Below are 21,351 nucleotides of genomic sequence, written 5' to 3' on the forward strand. Positions count from 1 at the left end.
CACCCAGAACAGGGGCAGCACTTGAGAGCAGGGCCTGCCTTGGGGCTGCTGGTACCCTCTGGAGAGGCCAGGCTGAACAGGGGTTGTGCACACAGCCTGAGGTGACAGTCCCCCTTCCTCAGCACTGGGCCTGGGTCAGCTGCTCCAGTCCCAACCTGTCTGAGCAGCCTGGGGCTCAGCTCGATGGGCAGCCCTGAACCAGCAGCCCTCTGGAGCAGGCTGAGGCTGCAGCTGCCTCCAGGAGGGTGTTCTGCTTTGGTCCTCTCTGAGCTGTGGGGCTGCTCACCCAGCTGCCATCTGTGTCCCACCTATGCCAGAGCCTGAAGCTTCCTGGAGCTTCCTCCTCAGATCCAGACCTCCAGCACTGCCTCAGTCCCACCATGCCAAAGCTGAGGTGCACCTGGGAAAAGATGCTTTGGGCAGCTGAAGGTGATCTGGGGTGGACTGTGCCTGCTGAGCTAAGGTCTCACATCCCAACTCCTGGCTGCGAATTAAAGTCCTTTGCCTTTGGGAGAGCAGCAAGGGGCCCTGAAATACCTTGCACCCCACAGGATGGAAACCTGAGGTCTCTGAAAGGAGAAGGGACACAATGACAATACAAAAAGTCATGTCAGTGTAAATTCCCTACGTCTCTCTGAGGCCAAAATTGGGAGCACAGACATCCCTGGCTGCTCCTGGCTGGTTTCATTGGCATCCCCTGGAAGTTGTTGTCACTGCAGTCACTGTGGGCAAGAGCATAGCAGGGCTGGCAGAAAGGCAGACATTTACATGAGGCACAGCCATGCTGTCATCTGGATAAACCCGGGAAAAATGCACGCAGGGGTTTTGTGCCTGTGGGCATCAGGGCAAGAAACCAGCCCTGTCCATGAGGGAATGCAGAAGACTTCCCCACTGGGAAGCATTCAGAAGCAGTGAGTGATACTTGCTGCATTAAGTGGGGTTCTTGTTGGTCAGACCCAACATCTCAGGCTCCCTCAGCCTGGTGGTCCTCCCTGGCTGCTCTCTGTGCCTGTCACGAGTCCCCCTGTGTCACTGAAGCCTCCCCCTGTTCCTCACTGCTGGAGTTGCCCTGCTAACAGAGTTGGCTGCTTGAGGACTCATCAGGGCTGAAATGATTTATTTCTCAGCCATTTATTGCAAATGAACCATTGGAAGGTTTTCAAAAGCCATCTTCTCCTGACCTAAGTTCAGCTGAATGTTTTAGCAGCATCAGCTTTGCATAACACGCCAGTAGAGGGGAATTCTGGGGGAATAAAGTTTATGTTGATAAACAATCCTTGCTGACCAGGATCTCCCTCTCAAAGTTGCGTGGTTCTTCAGAGGATCACTGAGGGAACTGGGAAGTACAAGCCAGCTGCCCCAGAAAAATGTGATGACTTTTGTGTTTACTCTGAGTGTCTGATAAAATCCCAAAATATCTCATGACAGCAGGTAATTCTTTGCCAACGTTTAGAATTCAGTGAAATGCCTTGATAGAGCACCCCAAATTAATTCCAGTTGGTGAGGACAGGAGAGCATCACATGGGCTGAGAGCTGGGTGGGGAGGACCATGAACAATGGATTAGGATAAACAGCAGTGTGTCCAATTGTCAGGGGAGTGAAGGACAGCGCAGCCTTGGGAGCTCAAGCAGTGCCAGCTGCTGCCCTCCGTGGGGACTGCAGAGTTCACCTCTGAGAGGTCTCCTTGGGACCCTGCAGCCAACCTGGGGAGTCCCTGAGGGCTCTCATGGAGAGGGATCTGTTCATTGTCACTTACCTGGGAATGTTTTTTCAGACTATCCTTCACGGGGCAGGGCTGCCGTGTGATCCTGGCTGAGGTGTCCGCTCGGCTTTTGTTCGTGCTCACAAAGACGCTCCCAGTTAATTAGGGTGATATTTTGTCCAGGCATTTATTTACCACCAAATTACCAAGGGAGGGGCACAAGTTGAAAAATGAGGTGAGGAGCATAATAGGGCAGGCTGTGCTCCATGGGGATGTTCCATCTCCATGATCCTGGCTTAGGGTGAGAGCTGGGCAAGGGCTGGTGTGGGCCCCTGCTGGAAAGCACCAAAAGCAGATCTGGGATGGATCCTTCCTCCACCTGTGCAGGGGGTCGGTAACTAGAAAATCTGGGATGATTCCTTCCTCTGTACGTGAACAGGGGTCCTGCAACTACAACCAGCATCGTCCAGGTAAGCAGGAAGGGTTTCTTCTCGTGGTGTTTCAGGCTTGACCACCAGGCACAGGAGCTGCCTCTGCAGGGACAGGCAGGGCAGGAGGGCAACCAGCAGTCGCCTTTCACGGGGTGTGAGTGGAAGCCCAGCTTCTACATCCTGCAGCCAGGGGGAAAGTGTGACTTCAAAGCAGCTCTGAGGTGTCTCTGAGCTGTGTGTGACAGTGGAGCTCCCCGTGCTCCATCCCAAACAGGCAGAAAATCAGAAAAGCAGCACCAGTGCTCAGGTGTCTGCCTGAGAGGGTGATTCAGGCCCTCTGGATTTCATGGACACAAGGCTGCTGGGAGCTCTTCAGAGAGATGTGGGAGGTACTCAGCATCTCCAGAAATGAAAGGAGAATGAGACTGGGGCTTAAGAGTGATATTCAAGGTTTTCAAGATAATGGATTTTGCAAAGGAAAAAAAAAGTCATCAACCTCCCAGCCAAGACTGAGACAGGAAGGACAAAGAGGAGTAATTTTGGTTATCTGTGATTGGTGGCAGCTGGCATGGGCAAGGAGAAGGGAACAGAAAGAAGGTGTAGTGTAAAGGACAGGACAAAAGGAGAGATGGATGACATCTTTAGAATGATGGAACATCTCTTTTGCACCTGGGGACCAGAAGAGCTTCACAGGTTTCAGTAGCCCATGGGTGGGATTGTGAGGTTGGGATCAGCTGCATTCAGCAGCCATCCAGGGCCTGGGGCACCCTGTGGGGTGCAGTGTGGATGTGTAGCACAGCTTGGTTTTGTGTCTGGATCCTGGTGAGTGGAATGGATATTGCAGATCCCCCCATGGGGCAGGGATGTGATCTGCTCAGTTTCTGTGTGGTTCTTCCAAGCTTGTTCTTGGAATCCCATGAGTTGTTGTCCCCCTGAACCCTGTCTTTGGACCTTGCCAGGTTAGTTCTGTAGACCCAAAGGTCTATCCAGGTTTTTCTAGGGCAGCTCCTCAGCACCACTGTACCTTCTGCAGATTCATCAGAAACAAAGTCACCTGCATGGGGTATTCAGACTGAGCATTTCCTACAAAAATGTCCTCCAGAAGAGGAGATCCCACTCTTTCCATCAGGTTCTCAGAGTGTCCTCAGGCCCCTGTAAATCCCTTTTGAGTTTTAGGTGGTTGCATTCCTCTGCATGGAGCTGCTCAAGGGAGGCTTGGGGAGATGGTGAGGGGGAGGCAGTGGGAGTGCAGAAGTGAAGGAGCAGCTCTGCAGAAATTTTGCTTTAGCAAAGGGTCTGACTGGAGACCCTTTTAACCTGTCCTGCCTGCCTTCTTTCCTTTGTCCCTCCTGCATGGAGATGAACACCACCCATGCTTACAACACAGGATGAAACCTGCATTGTGCCCTGTCTTCTCCCAGGTCTTCCTTGGGTCCCAAACTCCTGCTTGTTGTCACTGCTGCTAAAAATTGGCATTTGTGGTGGCATCCAGAGGTCCTGGCTGCAGCATTGTTCCCCTTGTGCTATTCACAGCACAGAGTCATAACAAGAGCCAGTCCCTGCCCCAAATATATTAAGTGGGATCTCTGAGAGAGGAAATGGAAGCACAGAGAAGGGATGTGAATTGTCCCACTTTACGCAACATTTCTGGGATAAAACCCAGCACTATTAATAGCTTTTTGCTCAACAACCATCTTTTGTTCAGAACTCTGGTTTTCACCTTAAGTTGTTTGTGTTGTGCAGGATCTGCTGCCCAGTTTGGTGAAATTTCCCCTTTTGTGACCTAAAGCTAGATAGGAAGCAGGTCACTAAACCCATGACCACTTTGAATTTGGAATAATATCCCTGCTTGGGTCATCACCACATTGCCCATTGTCTCCTCTTTGCTCACATTTTGCTGCTGTATTGTTGGTCTTTGTTTTCAGTCACTTGTGTTCTGCAATAGCTCATAGAAAATTACACCTTCCTGTGCTGCTCTTCCCTAAATCCCTCTGTGAAGTTGCTGGACAGCCAGCAGGGATTGGTTCTCATCACAAAGTCAAATTTGCTTTACCTTGCTTCTCGTTTGTTGCCTATAAATATTCTATAAAGTGATCTTTCTGCCAGAGAAATGTTTATAGAAACAGAAACTGTTGATTAAATTTTAACGAAGAGTCACAGGAAGCAAATTTTAAAATTGCAACTGTATGTTTGTGATAATAAGAGCTCTGTCATTGCTGTCAGGGACTAGAATTGATGCAGGCCACAAAATCTCTTCATCCAACCAAAATGGGCCAGAGTTTCTTGATTTAGTTTTTTTTTTTTTTTAAACACAAGCCACAAACTGCTCATGAGCAATTTACAAGCCAAAAATTAGCCAGGATGGCTTTCCAGAGAATAGTTCTGAAGAATATCGCAATAAGCAATATTCAAATATAAAACGAGGGAAAATAAGGATAAAAAAATTAATCAGGAAGAGCTGACATCCTGGAGACTCCTGGCAGCTGTAAATCAGCGTGGTTGGGGGACATTTCAGTGGAAGCCACCCATCTCTGTGCTCCAGTGGGGGTCCGGAGCTGCTCAGAACAATGCTGGGAAGCCGCGCTCTGGACAAGGCAGGAGACACGCTGTGTTAGTGTCTCCACTGGGCACTGCCCCGAGTCCCAGCCGGAATTTACGGCTCGGTTTGCTGCTCCCCTGCAGCCCAGGGGCTGGGGTGGCCCTTCCCCTGACCCCTGGCCGGGCTGGGGGCTCTCTGCCTGCCGTGGTCCCTCCTGCGCAGGCACAGCCCCTGGGGAGGGCTCAGATCTGTGCCCAGCGCTCCAGCAGCAGCACAGACCCGGGGTGAACGGGGCACTGGGACAAGGTGACAGCGTGGGGTGGTAATCTCAGCCACGCTGGGTGGGATTTGAGCTCCTGGAAAAGCTGTCTCAGGGATGATCTTGAGTTTCTTTCCTGTGTCTGGATGAAAACCAGACCTGCGGTCACTTCTGGTACCAGGGCTTTAAAGCCTTCCTTCAACTAACAGCAAAACTTTTAATCTTTCTAATATAACATTACAGAGAACAAACAAGTCTCTAATGCAAGCCCTGGGTCTCTTGTGGGGAGATCCCGATAAAAACAGGGCTTTCTGTTTTGGAAATACCCTCTGGTGGATTTGTCTCTCACCAGAGACAATGGTGAACTTTCAAAGTAGGCAGAGACATGGGAAAAAAATATTGTAATTAGGACTGCAAGTGGTTGGCTTTTGTCACGGAATGCTAGAGAATATTATTTTATAGGTTAAAAATTAAACATTTCTACCTCAGTATTAGAGGCTTCTCACTGAATTTATTTATCCAGATAGTAAGGTGCTTTCTTCTGTGAATCCCTGTTTTGTGTGGTGTCTCACCTGGTTGTGTGTGGAACATCAGGATGTTCTCTGGTCCAGAACATCCTGGGAAACTGAAACGGCAAAAAAAACTTTGCCAGCTGGGCTGTCGCATCTGACCTTCACTTCACCTCTGCCTGCCCTGGATTAACATCTTGTAATTGATCCCAAATTTCTCCTATTTTTCCTTGCATGCTGAAGTTAAACATGTTTAAAAACACTGGTTAAAGCTGCCTCTCACAGCTAAGTCTGCTGGGGCAGGGGAGGAGGCAGATTCTCTGCTGGGGTGGGGCTGGGATGGGGCTGGGGTGCCCAGTCTCTGCAGTGAGGTGTTCCGTGGTTCCTGCCCCCTGACCTCAGATCTCACACCTCATTAGTTAACCCCTCCGGGGTCCTCCTGCTGTTTAAATGCAATGTTTTGAGAGAGGAGGAGGATCTCCAGGAGTGCTGTGCTGCCTGAGGGCAGCCCTGCTCTTGGCTTGCACACCCAGGGGTGATGGGCACAGGCTGGGCAGGAGGGGCAGGTGTGTGGCACACCTGGCACCCGCTCACAGATTCGGTCACATTCACCTGCTTGCAGTGGCCCCTGTCCTGATTTAGCTGAAAGACTGTGGATGTTTGGGGCTGGGCTGTACCCACACGTTGCAGTGGGCCCTGTTTTTGCAGGTTTTCCTGAGACACGGAATCATCACAGGATCCCGGAGTGGTTTAGGTTGGGAGGGACCTTGGAAACCATCTCATTCCACCCCCAGCCACAGGCAGGGACACCTTCCACTGTCCCAGGTTGTCCCAAGCCCTGTCCAACCTGGCCCTGGACACTTCCAGGGATCCTGGGGCAGCCCCAGCTTCTCTGGGAAAGCTGGAGCCAGGGCCTCCCCACCCTCACAGGGAAGAGTTTCTCCCTGGAATGCTCCCACCAGTCCAGGATGCTCTGCCCGCTGTCCTCCCATGCCTGGGAGAGCCTGGGTGGTGCAGGCAGTCCCTGTTAGAGGAATTTCAGCTCCCCTCTAACTGAGCTGTTCTCTCCCATGTTTTAAAGCAACAGTCCTGTGATTCATAAAGCTGTAAAACATCTAGTAGAGTTTTTTCATCCCTTTCTAGAACCAATTACATTCCACTAATGGTCATTTGCATCTGCAAATTCTTCCCTGTAATCTGAAAGCTTTTAGCCTTTAGCTTTGCCACGATGTAAGGGGTCTATATGTGGTTTCATGTACAGATTTCATAATAAACATTGAATGAACTGAGAGGGTTTTCTGCTAACCTAGATTGTTTTGTCTCCTGGGGTGAGTTTTTCAATCACTTTCCTTTGGTGATTGAAAGATGATGGATTCCACCCGGGTCTTTACCAGGGTTCTAGGGCAAGCAATTTGTGCTTAGTGCTCAGTGACTGGTACAAAGGATTAATGTATTTTAAAGTTTTGGATGCCTGGGGTAATTTCTTTGTTGGCTGGGACTGGACTGGCAGTCCACAGAGCATGGGTGGGCAATTTTCCTAGCTGTTTGTGAAGATAGAGATAAAGCTGTATTTTATGAATTGCTGTTTCCAAGGTCATCTGGAAATTGAGCAGTTCATAAAACATATCTTTGTTCAAAGATATATTTGATTATATAAAATACGATCCCAGAATCAATTGGGTACAAACAAGATGTTGCCTTTAGGGTTCAAAACACATTGTTAGAGGCATGAAGAGCAGAAATTGTCGCTGCTGTCTTTGTGTGGCTATTGTTTTTGGTCTTAATAGGAACAGAATGAATGACATTTTTCCACCAGACCACTTATGCTCAACTATACCTCCAGGACAACTTCCTGGCCAAAAATATTCAAAACAAACAAACACAATAGCAATTCTACTCCAATTACATTGTTTGCAAACCAGCTAGTGTTCATAGAGTACTAGGTTTGGCAAATCCAACCACTTCAGCCCCTGGATTTTAATCTTGGATATTTGCATGTGCATGCCCTGGAGCTGTTGAGCTCTTCAGGTGAGCGTTTGTGCACAGGCACCTCCAGCATTGTGGCAAAAGCACAGCCCAGTTGTCCTGACAATTTGGGTGTTGCCAGATGCTCATGGATTTCAATGGAGCTGAGATTTCAGCCTCGGGCTCTGGACCAAATCATACACCCATTTCAAAACTTTCACTGGAAATAAGAATAGCTGGATTTTTAAGTGTGGGAAAGACAGAGGAGGAGGAATTTATCAGTTGCTCTTAAATATAAGTGGAGCCAGGATTTGTAAGAGGAGGGTGAAATTTCTGGCTTTGTGGCACTGTCAAAGAATCTCAGAGATTGGAAAAGACCTCTAGGATCCCACGGTTTGAGTTGACAGAGCGATCCTATAGAGAGCACCCCTACATCAACAAACCTGCTTACAAATCTTCAGTCAATTTTCTTTGGTGATGGGAATGGTCATGAAAATAGAGATTGTTGTAACTCACAATTTAAACAGATTTTTTAAAAAAGCCAGCTAATAGTGCTGTAGATTGGTGTTGTAGTCACTTTTCCCTGGGACAGAAGGCTACAGAAACTTAGTTATAGGAAAAGAAACTTCAGTGTTAGGGAAGGTATGGGACACATAGGGAGGAATAATGCATTTGTTCTGGCTTTAGCAAAGTGCCTTCCATGCGTCATTCCAACCCCAAATCACAGATCTCAGACTCTTCAGCATCTTCACACTTCCAGTCACCTGTGTCCCTTCCAGCAGTGTCTGTTCTGTGTGTCAGCTGGGTGGGTGTCCTCAGCAGACCCTCCAGGAGCCGCAGCAGTGGCTCCTGCTGTCCCACCTGTCAGAGTGGGACCTCTCCCAGGAGCACGAGGTGAGCCTCTGACCCCTGCTGGCCTGGCTCTGTGGGAGAGGCAGGGCAGCAAGGACAGCTCTCGTGTCCCTGGAGAGCTCTGGGTCATTAACCCTTGCTGTTCTCTGCAGTTACTGCACAGGTAGAACCTCGGACAGTGGAGGTGAGGTGTAAATATCCCAAGTGAGCCCCATGGTCTAGTACTGGCTCCTACATTGGAGTCCCTGCCCTCTGAGGGTGCTGAGGCCCTGGCACAGGGTGCCCAGAGCAGCTGTGGCTGCCCCTGGATCCCTGGAAGTGCCCAAGGCCAGGCTGGACAGGGCTTGGAGCAGCCTGGGATAGTGGAAGGTGTCCCTGCCCATGGCAGGGGACAGAATGAGATGAGCTTTAAGGTCCCTCCCAACCCAAACCTCCTATGGTTCCGTGGCTCCATGATCACTGCTCATGGAAAATCGTGGCTGTTTGTTAATTAAAAGGTCAAACAGTGGTTACAGCAAAATGCTGCCCCTTGGAAATTTAAATTTGTCATTGTTGTTTACCTGTCATGTCCCCCTGCTCAGCACACCAAGGTCTGAGACAGTGGCTACAGAGACTGCCATGAGAACGTCTGAACATCCTTTGGCATAAACTGAAACACAAGTTGCCTGAAGTATAAAGGGTGTTACAGATATTATATTATGTTTAATGCTCTGGGTTTGGAGCCTGTAGTTACCCACTGGGGGCAGAGGCTGGTATGGGGCGAAGTGTCAGTGTCACACCAAGGTTCTCCCCGCAGGCTCTGGGCTGTGTGTGGTCTGGGGACGTTGTGTCCACCCATGCAATAAAGCCAGGGCTGTTCTACAGCTTCACTCCAATCCAGCCCTGTTACCTCCAGGGGCATTGGAGGGTCACAGACTCCGAGGAGTCCTTGTGACACTGCCACCAAAGAGCTGACACCACAGCCTGCCAGGGTGCACAGCAGGGACTGCCTCCTGCCCTCTCCATAAAACCCTGGAAAAAGGAGGACAAACACCGAGTGTGTTGTGAGGCTTTTTCCAAGCAGATCCCATGTTCCCATTCCTTCTGGCAGGGGGGAGCTTTCCTCAGAGTAGGTCCCTTCTTTGACAGGTTGGCATTTGCAGCCAGTATTGAAACAAAGTGCAGGGAATCAGGAGCTGCTGCTGAGCTCCAGGATTGTCTCTGTGTCCAGTAAAGGCCAAATTAAACCCAAGGCAAAGGAGCATCACCTCTGATTAAAACAGTGGAGCCTGTGGGACTGCATCAGGCAGGGAGTGGGATGTATCACAGTGGGGAGCGTGCTGACCCCCAAGATGTGCCAACCTGCATGGTGATGTGCCAGGAACGTGTCCTTACTTTGCAGCAGAGACAATAAAAACAGGAAAAATTCCTTTCAGTTAGGAGTTGCCATCTTGGCAAATGTTTGTGATTGAATTTGGAGCAAATTGAGGCTGTAGAACAATTCCTATGGAAAGACGACTTCTGTTGTTTTCCTTGTGAGAGAATGTTGAAATGCTCCCACCTGAGGCACCCTATGTTAAAGGAATGGTCTGTGCAGGCAGTGGGATTTTGAACAGCAGAGTGGTGGGGACTCTCCAGAAGGGGCTTAGGGAACAGAGCCTTTGAGACCTGGCTTGGGCAGGATCATGCCTCCAGATCTTGCCCTTCAGTGGGTCCTGGAAGCCTCAAGGGCTGTGCCTGGAGCATTTTTTGGGTTCCTCCAGGGAGAACTGGGAGCTCACACCCACGGAGACACTGCTGGATCTGCAGCTTCTCCACAAGAGCCCAGTGGAAGGCCTGGCACCCATGTGGAAGGTCTGTCCTGAGACCAATGGCTTGGGCAGGCTGAGAAACACAGCTCCTTTCCAAGAGATCACCTGTGCACCTTCCTGCCCTCCCCCTCTGGCACAGGAGGGGTGTCCTGACCTCAGGACTTTCGGGTGGGGGCCTTGTGTGGAGAGCCATCGCTCGGATCCAGGCACGTCAAGGATCACCTGTGAGTTTGTAGATCTTAACTCTCCTGGCATCTCCTCCATTCCTGTGAGAAAGCATTTTTCAGTTTCCCTTTTCCACGCCCAAGGGAATTCAAGCTCAGTTGCCCTCTTCCTCAGCTGTCAGAGAGACACAGAGGGATCCTGTTCTCCCAAGTCTCCAGATCCACCTGCCTAAACACTTTGCCAGGCTCCGTGTGCTGTCAGTGTGGGGGAGCCTCCATGGCTCACACTGCAGCCCCTGGAGGAGGCCAGGACGAGAATTCCCATCTCCTCATGACATCAGTTGTCCTGAGATCCCAGATGTGTCTGTGTGGAACATCCCCAGAGCTCGGGAAGCAGCCTCTGTGGCTGGTACTGCTGGCTGTTCCAGAGCTCATGGAGCACCTTTCCCAGGATGACTGCTCCTGCTTTTTGCTGCTGAGGGTTGTTTATGTAGGATGCTCCGTGGGTGGGATGTGGTTTTGTCACCACTCCATTGTTGGACTCCGTTTGGGCACTCTGCCCATGGATGATTAATGATGTTTTGAGTTGAGGCTCTGAGGTGCTCGCAGGCATACTGCAGGTACCAGAAGTAAAGGAGGTGTTGTTATCATCAAGGTACTTCAGTGTTGTATCAAGTGTAATCAGAAGTGAATTAATTAAGGCAGTATGTACATGTAAGTCCTTTTATGGCGGGTGTTCAAACAACTCGTATCGTGTGGTTTGGAGCTCAGCGTTTCAGACTCTTGTAACCCTCTCCTCTCCGTGAGAAGGCAGCAGATGCCTCTCATCAGAGGACAAACCTCTCCTGCAAAGGTCTTTTTGTGGCTCTTAAAACAAGTCAGGAAATTTGTGCATTTGTCAGTCCTGGCTCTGGCATGTTTCAAGGTTAATTTTCACAGCTCACACAACTACTGTAGGATGGGATCTAATGGTTGCTTGGGTTTCAGCTGACCTTGGAATGAGCAAAAATCTGTAGAAAATTTTTACTTATTGTTGGTCTCAGCTCTACCAGGATTAAACTTCCTTTTTGCAGGATGACATACCCTTGATGTGGTTGTCACTTAGAAAAATTGTCTGGAAATACATCTGGCTACTCTGTCCAACACCTCAGGCATTCTTCCCCAGAATTAGACCTGGACCCTGCTTGGTACACATCTGAAGCTGTTTGCCTGGGATAGTGTGCTATTTTGATGTGTGTGAAGATACTGACTTTGTTTTTCCAGCATGCTGGAAAAAAGTATCAAACAAGGAGGGGATTAAAATGACCCCAAATGCTCAGAGCACTAAGAAAGGGGGCACTTAAAATCAATCCTCTGATCTTTTTGAACTAGACTCATGGTTTTCTGAGCTGTAACTCTGTGATTTGGACAGGGCAGAGGTGGGAAATGGGTCAAAAGCTGAAAATGTACCTGAATGTAAAACTTTGACATACTCCAGTATCAGCACTCCTTGTGCTGCTCTGGTCTCTCAAGCTACTTTAGTTTACTGCTGGAGAAGGTTGAAAGGTGATTCAGTCATAGTTTACAAGTACCTAAAAAGGGAAGGGGTTTCTGCTTGCTAGATGGGATTAAAATTTGCCAGAGAAAGGCAGAGATCTCTTGGCTGGAAGCCAAAGTTAGAGGAGTTCAGACTATGAATAAGAGCTGCAGCTTAAACTTTTTACCAGTAAAAACCAGAGGAAAGTCTTTGTCTGGAATTAAGCAGAGTCGTCAGCACTGAATGGCTCTAAATGAAGATTTCTGTGTTTTTCTGAAGGCTGCAGGAATTATGAAGTGAGGCTTTCTAGCCTGGAGCAGCCCTTCCCACAGACCAAGGCCGGCCTTCCCTTTTGCCCAGAGCAAGGCTCTGGATGCTGCTTCCCAGGCTTGGGGCTCTGCCTGCTCTTCCCACGCTGCTGTCCAAGCACAAGCCCTGCTGCAGTGCAGCAGAAAGGGCACAGATGTGTCAGGGAGTGCAGCTCTGCCTCTTTGTGCACAGCCCTTGTGTCCCAGACACAATCCAGAATATTTCGGGACTGGATTCCCCTTTCACTGCTCTGATTCAGCTGGGGAGTTGCAGTCCATGGAGTCCACGAAGTGTGGCCTGGAGCTGAATGCACTGCCTCTTTCCCTTCTGTAGGGAGACACCAAAACCCTGTAGACTGGGGTGGAAAGAGGTTCTCCTCCCTTTTTCTGGGCAGGACTCTCTGCTGGAGGTGTGTGTGTGTGTCAGCTCTTTGTGTTTTTTTGGATCTACCTGCTTAGGAATGTCCTGTAATCATCACTGGTGGCATGTGCAGAGTTTTAGGTGAGACATGATTCTTGCTGGTGGGGAGATCATGGAAAGTTCTTTGCTGGTTCTTGGCCCTCTTCTTCCACAGGTTTTGGGTTTCTGGGGTTTGCTCTGCTCTTGGCAGCATTTCAGTGAGAGGGGCAGGGCTGCAACCCCTTTCTCCCAGCAGTTTGCAGCTCCTCCTCCACTCAGGGTGATGCTAGTACATAAAACTATGGAAGGGAGACGAGAAGAGAATATTCTTTCACCCCCTAGGACTCACTTGTTATACCAGTTTTAACACCAGTTGAACTTCTTCACACCTTACTGCTGGTTCTAGCTTATAAAATATCGGAATTCTTCACACCTGTGGCTTCTCTGAAATGAGACAAGAGCTGTCCCTTCGGTGACTCTCAGTCCAAATTAGCCCATATTATGTCCATATGCTGCCTGCTTCATAATTCTGCAGACCACCAGGCTGGGAGGAAAATGAAGCAGTTGCAGCCATGCCAAGGTCAGGACCTTTCCTGTATTTAAGGTGCACGGATTATGTTGGCAGGACACAGGGTGACCTCGGGGTACAATGGGAGCTGACTGACACACACATTCAGACAGAATAAATATTTGAGAGGCTATTTCTCTATTCCCCAAAATGACCCCTATAAAAGCAAGGTCTTGTTTACCTTCCTGGTTCTCCATGCAGTGTTCTGGGAACAGACCAGCTCTCTTCTCCCTCCACGGTCTTCCAGCTCTTCTGGGCAACCCATTTCCAGGCAAGGATCAGGGATATGGGCTTGACAAAACCCATGACACCTTGGATTTTCACAGAAGTCCTCAAATCTGGTGAAATCTGAGATCATTTCTGGTCAGAAGTCTCTGTTAGTGCCAAAGCACAGTGACCTGGGAAGCAGTGGGAGATGTCAGTGCACAGCCTGCAGCAACTGCCTGCAGCTGACCCAAGTTTTTGTGCTGTCCCTGTCCCATTAGAATCGTGGAATGGTTTGGGTTGAATAAACCTTAAAAAACCTTAAAACTCATCTCATTCCAACCTCCTGCCATGGACAGGGACACCTTCCACTATCCCAGGTTGCTCCAAGCCCCATCCAGCCTGGCCTTGGGCACTTCCAGGGATGGGGCAGCCACAGCTCCTCCGGGCAGCAGCTGCAGGGTCTGATGTGCCTGGACCAGCCCTGCCACCCACAGCCCTGGGCTCGCCTTTCAGTCCCTGTGAGCTTTGCTGGGCTAATTCCTGTGACCCTGGACTGTTCCATTTCTACCCATGTTGGGATCCTTTTGATTAAGGACAATTTAACTTCTCATTCCTGTGAGGAATGTGAGAGTTCTGAGAGCTTCCTGCCACAGGAGCATATTCTTGATGATTGCTGTGCTTTTTATTATTTCTTGTAAGATCCCTTCTGGTGAGAACAGTCTTTAAATACTACCAACCTACACTAACTTAGCTTGGCATGAAGAACTAGGGGAGACAAAGATCTGTAAAATAGTGATTGCTCTGATGAAACCCATCCCATCCCTCTGAGTGCTTTGCCATTTGGCAAGATCAGAGTGCACAAAGCAATTAGAAGGTGATTTGTGCATATTAGAAAGAGGAAATTCTCTATCTGTAACACATCTCAGACAAGGGGAAGCCATTGGTACCAATATTCTTAAGGCAAAACCAGCAAGTTGCTGTTTCTTTTTTTAAGGTTGACACAGAGAAAGAAAAAGGGAGCTAGAAGAGTGCAGAGCTGTCAGCTGAAAGAAAAATTGCAAGCCTGCTAATCCTTTCTTGTCAGGTTTAATATAAAGCCTGGCAGAGATTGATAAGAAGTGTCTCCCTCTCTGTCTGATGTTCCAGGTGCATGGTAAAAATCACCTCTCTGAAACACCCACGTGCAGAGGCAGGCTCCAGGCTGCAAAGGCTGCTGGCCAGCCTGACACTGCTGGCGTAAACCCATTTAAAATACCTATTCTTTCCCTTTTCTTCTTGCAGCCTGAACAGTGTCTGTCCCTCCCCTTCTCACCCCTTACACATGCAGGTTTTTCTTGCAGCCCCTCTCGGTGCTCTGCTGATGCTGAAGCTGTGCTAAACAAGGTGTTTGCAGCAGAGTTGGAGCATCAGGGGCACAGGGCCCTGCTCCCTGCCTCTGCTCCATCCAGTAAAATCCTCCTGGCTGGGGCTGCTGGGGCTGTGGGATTGGCAGCCCGCCCCTGGCAGCCACAGAGGTCCTGTAGGTGTTGGTAATCTGCAGCAGCAATGAAAGGAGCAGGGGGAAAACAGTGTGTGAAGAGCTTGAACTTGTGTATTGAGCTCAGCAAACCTGTGCAGGGACAGGAGACTCAGCGCTCCTGCCTGCTGTGGGACCATCAGATCTGGTGATGTGGAGCCTCCAGAGGCAGGGGCTCCCTCTGTGCTCCGTTCTGACTCCATGGCCCTTCCCTGTGGGCTGTTTTCGCTGGGCAGCCCCTCTCCATCCCCTCAGGGCAGCAGGGGCAGCAGGAGCTTTGCCCGGGGGAGGGCTCGGGGTGTGCCTGCACAGCTCTGAGAGGGGTTTCACAGTGTTCCCTTTCTCTTTCCACAGCTGTTCCTCCCAAACTGAAGAAACTGAAAAGCCCAAATGTTCACGTGGGTGAGAAGATTTCCCTGAAGTGTGAGGCGACTGCTGGAAACCCTCAGCCATCCTACAAATGGTTTAAAGATGGGAAAGAGCTGAAGAAGAGCAAAGACATCCGGATCAAGTATGGGAATGGGAAGTAAGTATGACAGGGGCTGCTCTGCCCTCTCAGTGTCTGGGTCTGGGCCCATCTGGCTGGGGGTGCTGCTGTGCTCCCCAGTCCTGCTGAGCAGCACTGAGGGCTCCCCCAGGGCCACAGGGCCGTGCTCAGCTCAGTTACCCTGCCCAGGAGAGCGAGCAGGATCCCCAGTGTCCTCAGAGAGCAGTGGGGACAGGAGCAGGGCACGCACAGGGAAGAGGTTGGGTTTTTGATGGGCTGTCCTGGGGTCAGGGAGCCATTGGATACCTGGGACAGGTGTCCTGTGATGTGGGGACACAAGGCTTTCCCTGGTAGCCTGGGGTGACCCCTGCTCTGTGATCAGGGGGTTGGATGCAGAAGGTTCCCAAACCCAGCTTGTCACCCCATCACTCAGCAGCAGGGCTCTGGGAGGAAATGGGTTGTTCCCTTCTGGATTTGGGTGGACACAGAAGCATCTAAGGCCACTGAAAAATCACAGAGTGACAAATTAGGGTTGGAAGGGACCTCTGGAGACCATCCAGTCCAACCCCCCTGCCAAGGCAGGGGTACCTGGAGCAGGTGACACAGGAACGTGTCCAGGTGGTGTTGGAATATCTCCAGAGAGGGAGATTTCCTGACCTCCATGGGCAGGTGTTGCAGTGTTCTGCCCCCCTCAGTGTAAACAAATTCTTCCTCATGTTGAGCTGGAACTTTTCGTGGTTTAGTTTGTGGCCATTGCTCCTTGTCCTGTCACTGGGCATCACTGAAAAGAGTCTGGCACCAACATTTGACATCCCATGGAGATATTTATATGCGTTAATGGGATTCCTTCTCCATCTTCTCTCCTCTACACTGAGCAGGGCTGAGATGCCAGACATTGCTCAGGGGTCACAGTCACCTGCAGAGACCTTGTCTTGTGCAAATCCTTTCATCTGCCCACCCAGGGAAAGTTCCCTCCCATCTGCCCCAAAGTCCCCACCCGGCAGAGCTCTCAGTGAGGGTCACCCTCAGGTCACCTCATCCAGGCAGTGCTAAAACACCTGGGGAAAGAGCCCCAGTGACCAAGCTAGGGATTCTCACAGGGAATGGATTTAAATGAAATCATGTTAGTATTTCTCAAGGGCCAATATTTACATATGATGTATCTTAAAATTATTCCATAATCATGACTATGCTTGCATTCATACGTCCCGACCTAGCCAGTAACAGTCAGCTTCCCACTGCCTGGCCCCTTGGAAAATTTTATGCTAATTCTTTGCTAACATATATTCTGGGTGTGTGAATAAAGGCTTGTTATGGATTTGATAGAGTAGCAATTTTGAAAAATAAAAGCCGCTACAAATCAGTTAGGAAAATCAGTCACTGCTTGAATGGGGCGTTGCCAATTGCTCTAATTTAATTTCAGTCCTGTTGAGTTTGGTTTCAGAGTTACACCCAAGATGGTTGGCCTCCTTTGCAATAATTCTAGGACTTGTGGCTGTTTCGGGATGAGGCAGTGAGGTGGTCAGTGGATCCAGGGTAAGGGGGTGCTGCCTGCTCAGGAAGGGCTCTCTGGGCTTGCAGGCAGCAGAGACAGGGCAGGGCTGTGCCTGCCTCACTCCTCTGCTGCCCTCACTGTTTTGTGGCCCTTGTCAGCCTCAGGGCTTGGTTATTTAGCAATGGGTGCTGGGATGCCCTGGAGAAATGTCTGCAGCAGGCTCTGCAGGCAGGCGTGGGAACCCTGCCTGTGCAGCCCTGCAGGGATGCTGGGGGGCAGCCAGCCCCAGCCAGAGCCCCAGCTGGAGGGAGGGATCCCCCAGGGCACTGCCCTGCTGTGCTCCCCGTTATCCCAGTCCTTTCCCACCTCCTGGCACCCCGTGTCCAGCTGGAAGCTGGGACAGGACGGCATCCCACCCCCAGCAGTGCAGGGGACACACAGAGCCTGGGCCAGGGTCAGAAGCAAATGGAGGGAAGTTGGTCCCCTTCCCTCAGGACATGCTGTCAAGTCATAATTTTGTATTTGCCAGTTTCCATGGCAACGTGTTGGCTCTCCAGTGAGAGGCCAAAGATGTGTGGTGCTGGAAGGGCTTCCTGCTGGCAAAATGAACCCAAGGATAAACATTTTAAGGAAAGCTGAGCACCTGCCTCCTCCTGAGTGTCTGAGACTCCCTCAGCAACAAAGGTGTGAGCCTGAAGCACCCCCAGAATCACTTCCCATCCCAGCTTCTCCTCCCTGCTGCCATTAAAGTGTCTTGTCTTGTGTCTTGTGCTGGGACCAGGCTATGGAGACTGGACTCAAGACTCTTGAGCAGGAACAAAGGGAAATGCCCTAAACCTGTGCCAAGGGGGGGTTTGGATATTAGGGAAAATATCTTTACTGAAATGGTGGTCAGGCATTGGAACAGGCTACCCAGGGAAGTGGTGGAAGTGTTCAAAAAATGTGTAGATGTGTCATTTGGGGACATGGTTCATTGGTGGCCTGGGCAGTGGTGGGGGATGGTTGGACCCGGTGATCTCAGAGGGCTGTTCCAGCCTAAATGATTCTGTCATTCTGTGGGACAGTTCTGAGATAATCACCCCTCCGTGGGCATTTGCCCCTTGTTTGGCAGAGCAGGAACACTTCTCTGAGAGGATCTGGGTGGGTCTGTGCACACACACTCTGGCATTCCCACCTCTGTCCCCTGCTCCGGCTCCCAGAGCTGAAAACCTCGAGGCAGAGGCTCTGCTGGCATTGGACCTGCCTCCCTCTGGTCTTGACTGCATGGAACAAACACTAAAAACTGCTCAGAGCAGGCTGAGGGTTGAGGGAGCCCTCATGACTTTGATGTCTTCATTATGCAGCTGGTGGGGCCAAGTTTAGTGGAGGGACATGTGATATGGGTGTAGATCATTACTTCCAGCGTGTTGGGAAGGGACTCCAGGGAAGGAAAAGCATCCCAAACTGTAAATCTCTGAAAGGAGATCTTACTCTATAACGATTATTTGAACAATAATGGGATTTATACATCTGGCTCCACTTAGAGATAACGCTGGCCTCCAGATAATCCTCTGAGCTTCCTTTAGTTCAGAGCGGGGATTTCAGAGGGCCAGAAATGGAGCACTGGGGAGGGACCTTCACAGGGAAAGTACACAAGGCAAAAACTTCTCAGGCTGTGCAGGACCTGGCCAGGTGCACAGCATCATTTCTTTAGAAGTGTAATCCAAAGACCTAATAGAGTTTTCTGCTGGAGCCAGGCAAAAGGAACCCTTCCAGCAAAGTGATATCCACAGTGTTTCCCTTGGCCCTGCGAGGCACTGGCAGAGGTGGGCACAGCTGAAATCTGTCTCCAGCTCTGAGATCTTTAGCATGCAGAGGGTCAGGATGGGAGACAAGAACATGGTTGCCCTCTGTGATTCATTCCTGGCTTTCCTCCCCCTGTGTTTAAAGAGCTTGAGGTTTCTGACTAGAAAGCAGGACTGAAGCACTTATTTTTTGTGATCAGGTTTTTGTCTGATCTCTAGAAAAGGGGATCTCTTTCAAAATAAGGGATGTATATCTTGTAAGGAGGAGAGGAGCACTTAACTGCAGGTCAGCCCTTCAGCTTTTCCATCAATCGTTTTCCCTTTTCTTTTTAAACTTACCAGCAAAACTTCTGGTGCCATCAGGCAAAGGAGTCAAGTTTTTTTCAATGGATTTTTGCCGGAGGGAGGGGAACAATTCTGATTCCTCCTTTCTGAACTTCATGTTCCATCTGTAATTAGTGACAGGCTGGGGCAAGCCTGGCTTGCACGAAGGGGAAAGATCTTTAAGGTGGAAGAAATTATTGGCTGGAATTTTATCTCCATCTCCATTTAAATCAAACACAGTTGATGGGGAACCCAGAGAAATTACGCAGGAAGAATTGCCCGTGGTAGTGGAAGTACAGCCTAGTGAATGGCTCTCCCCCCAAGCTGCCAAAGCAGTGAGATTTTTGGCTGAGTGTGTCTGAGGTCTGGCTGAGGCTGCTGGCTCCCAAGAAGTTCAGGTTGGGTTTTGACTTTCTGACTATCCTGGCAAATGGTCAAATGCCAGCTGTGGAGGAGGCCGAGGGAGTTTTTGCTTGTGGAGGTGTAGAGAACCTTCTCTTCTGGAAGTCAGGCTCGAGGCTCAGCCTGGGATGTGCAGATTTTCAGCTGGAGCCCAGGAGCCTGGTAGTCCCCGAGCTGTGCCTGTCCTCACAGCCCTTTCCCTTTGTGTGCTCTTCTACCAAGGGACACTGCTGGGGTGATGAAGTAGGCGTATCATTAGATTGGAGAGGGTTGGCAGTTCAGTTTGGGACAGGCTGACCATATGACATCCCTTGGGAGTGGTGTCCTACTTTCAGTATCACCAGGAATCCCTATTGTTAGCCTGTAAGTGGAGCCAAGGGATACCCTCCTCTCCCGTTTCTGTGCAGTAGTCCCTCGGGCCATGCCACTTGAGCAGATTCATTGCTGGGGTCTTCCTTGTAGGGCTCCCAGTTGTAGATTATTCCCCACCCACAATGAATGGGGCTGTGGTCTTCCCTGTACAGCTCACTGCACTGGAATGAAGGCAAGAAAAAAAAAATAATGCCAAAGCAGCGGGGGAAAGAGAGTGCCAATAAAGATAAATGATTTCCTAATTAAGCCTGGAGACAAGGAGGGGCAAAGAGGGCTGTTGAAGCCTTGTGGGAGCCAGAGTGAACCCAAGCAGGCTATACCACCACTCTGGCAGGGGTCTTCGGGCTGACATTTTTAAACAAAGGAAAAAGCTCATTTGACAATGGATCTTGCAAGAGCAATTCCAGATGCCTTGAAGCGAGGACTCTTCTCAAGCACCGGTGTTGTTACAATCACCAGGGGAGCTGCTGCCTCGCTAACTCTCACGATGGCATTATAAGCCTCCGATATTTGGGATTTGGTTTTAGCTGCTGAAGGCACTTTATTGGAGGGGGGTGTGAAGGAGAGCATCTCCTTTGTTTGTTTGCTTGTTGTTTTAGAGGAGATGATGGACATCATCTTGGCCAATGCACCTGGGACTGAACCAGGGAATTTGAGAACTGAAAGGAGAAGCAGTTGGGTCTTGAGCTCAAACAATCCACAGACTTTGCAAGTTGGGGCTCCTGAGAGAGTCAAGGAATGGACATTTAATCAAACTTGACTGCATTATAGCTGCTAACAAGTCACGGTCGGTTGCTGGGCTGCTTCAGCTGGTGGGCTCTGCAAACTTAGAGGTGCAAGGAGCTTTATGTGCCTGAAATTTTGTGTGGTTTTTCCAACCGTGTTGGCTGCTTACAAAAACAAAAACCTCTCTCTACAGACCTTTGCCCACTGCGGCTGCAAAATGTCACAGATTAGGTCGAGGCCCTCACTGAGACTTGAGCTGAAGCCCCATTCATCCTGTTTAAGTTCAAATGTTTTACCTTCGGGGAGGAGGGCTGGGGTGAGGGCTGAGGCTGCTGGCACTTCACCCAGCACAGCACATCACAGACCTGCAGGCATGAATTTGCCATGGAGCAGACACTGCTGAGGATCTCTGGCACGCACCAGCTGGAGGAAAATGGCCTGGGGAGAAAGGAATGACATGAGGAGACCCAAAACTTTATCTGGATCTCTTGCATACCCTGTGTACGACCACGGTGGTGTTTCACAGAGGTTTTGAACAATAGTTCCCTGCCCATGTGAAGGTGCCATCCCTTTCCCATGGTCTCTGTTCCTCAGAATATTTTTTCCTGGTATTAGTATTTGCAGCCTGGCTCTGCTCACCTCCTTTGCTGGGCTCTGCCCAGGGCTGTCCCCATGACAGCTGCTCTTGGTATGGCACCTCCCTCTCCTCCTTGAGTCTTTATAACTAATGTGCTTTGCTTCAAAGGTCCCCTCAGGCCTTCCTCCCCACTTTTGGCAGTCCCTGCAGTTTTGGTCCTGTCTCTGATTTGCCCAGCACATCAACCTCCACCTAACATGTGGTACACTTTCAGACTAGGACCCCTGTGCCTTCTCCTCAGCAGCACTGGCCCTTTTTTCCCTCCCTGCCACAGCACCAGCTCATGGTTTGGTTGCTGAGGTGGTGAGACCTGGGCACCCCGAGGGCCCTGTCTTTGTCTCACACAGTCTTTGGGACAGTGGGAGATCTGTTCCACATTTGGTGCTGGGAAGTCCCTG

General features: G+C 50.1%; 1 protein-coding gene across 3 annotated transcripts in view; it reads left to right on the top strand.

Moving 5' to 3' along the window:
• The window catches only part of NRG2 (neuregulin 2), a 112,546-nt gene that overhangs the window by 39,019 nt on the left and 52,176 nt on the right, over positions 1-21,351 (top strand). For all 3 annotated transcript variants that reach the window (XM_063413670.1, XM_063413669.1, XM_063413673.1), the window contains exon 2: positions 15,081-15,252. In XM_063413670.1, coding sequence (XP_063269740.1) covers positions 15,081-15,252 — 172 coding nt within the window. The remainder of the gene's footprint in view (positions 1-15,080; positions 15,253-21,351) is intronic.

This window comes from Prinia subflava, chromosome 16, assembly GCF_021018805.1.
Source record: "Prinia subflava isolate CZ2003 ecotype Zambia chromosome 16, Cam_Psub_1.2, whole genome shotgun sequence".
Lineage (NCBI taxonomy): Eukaryota > Metazoa > Chordata > Aves > Passeriformes > Cisticolidae > Prinia > Prinia subflava.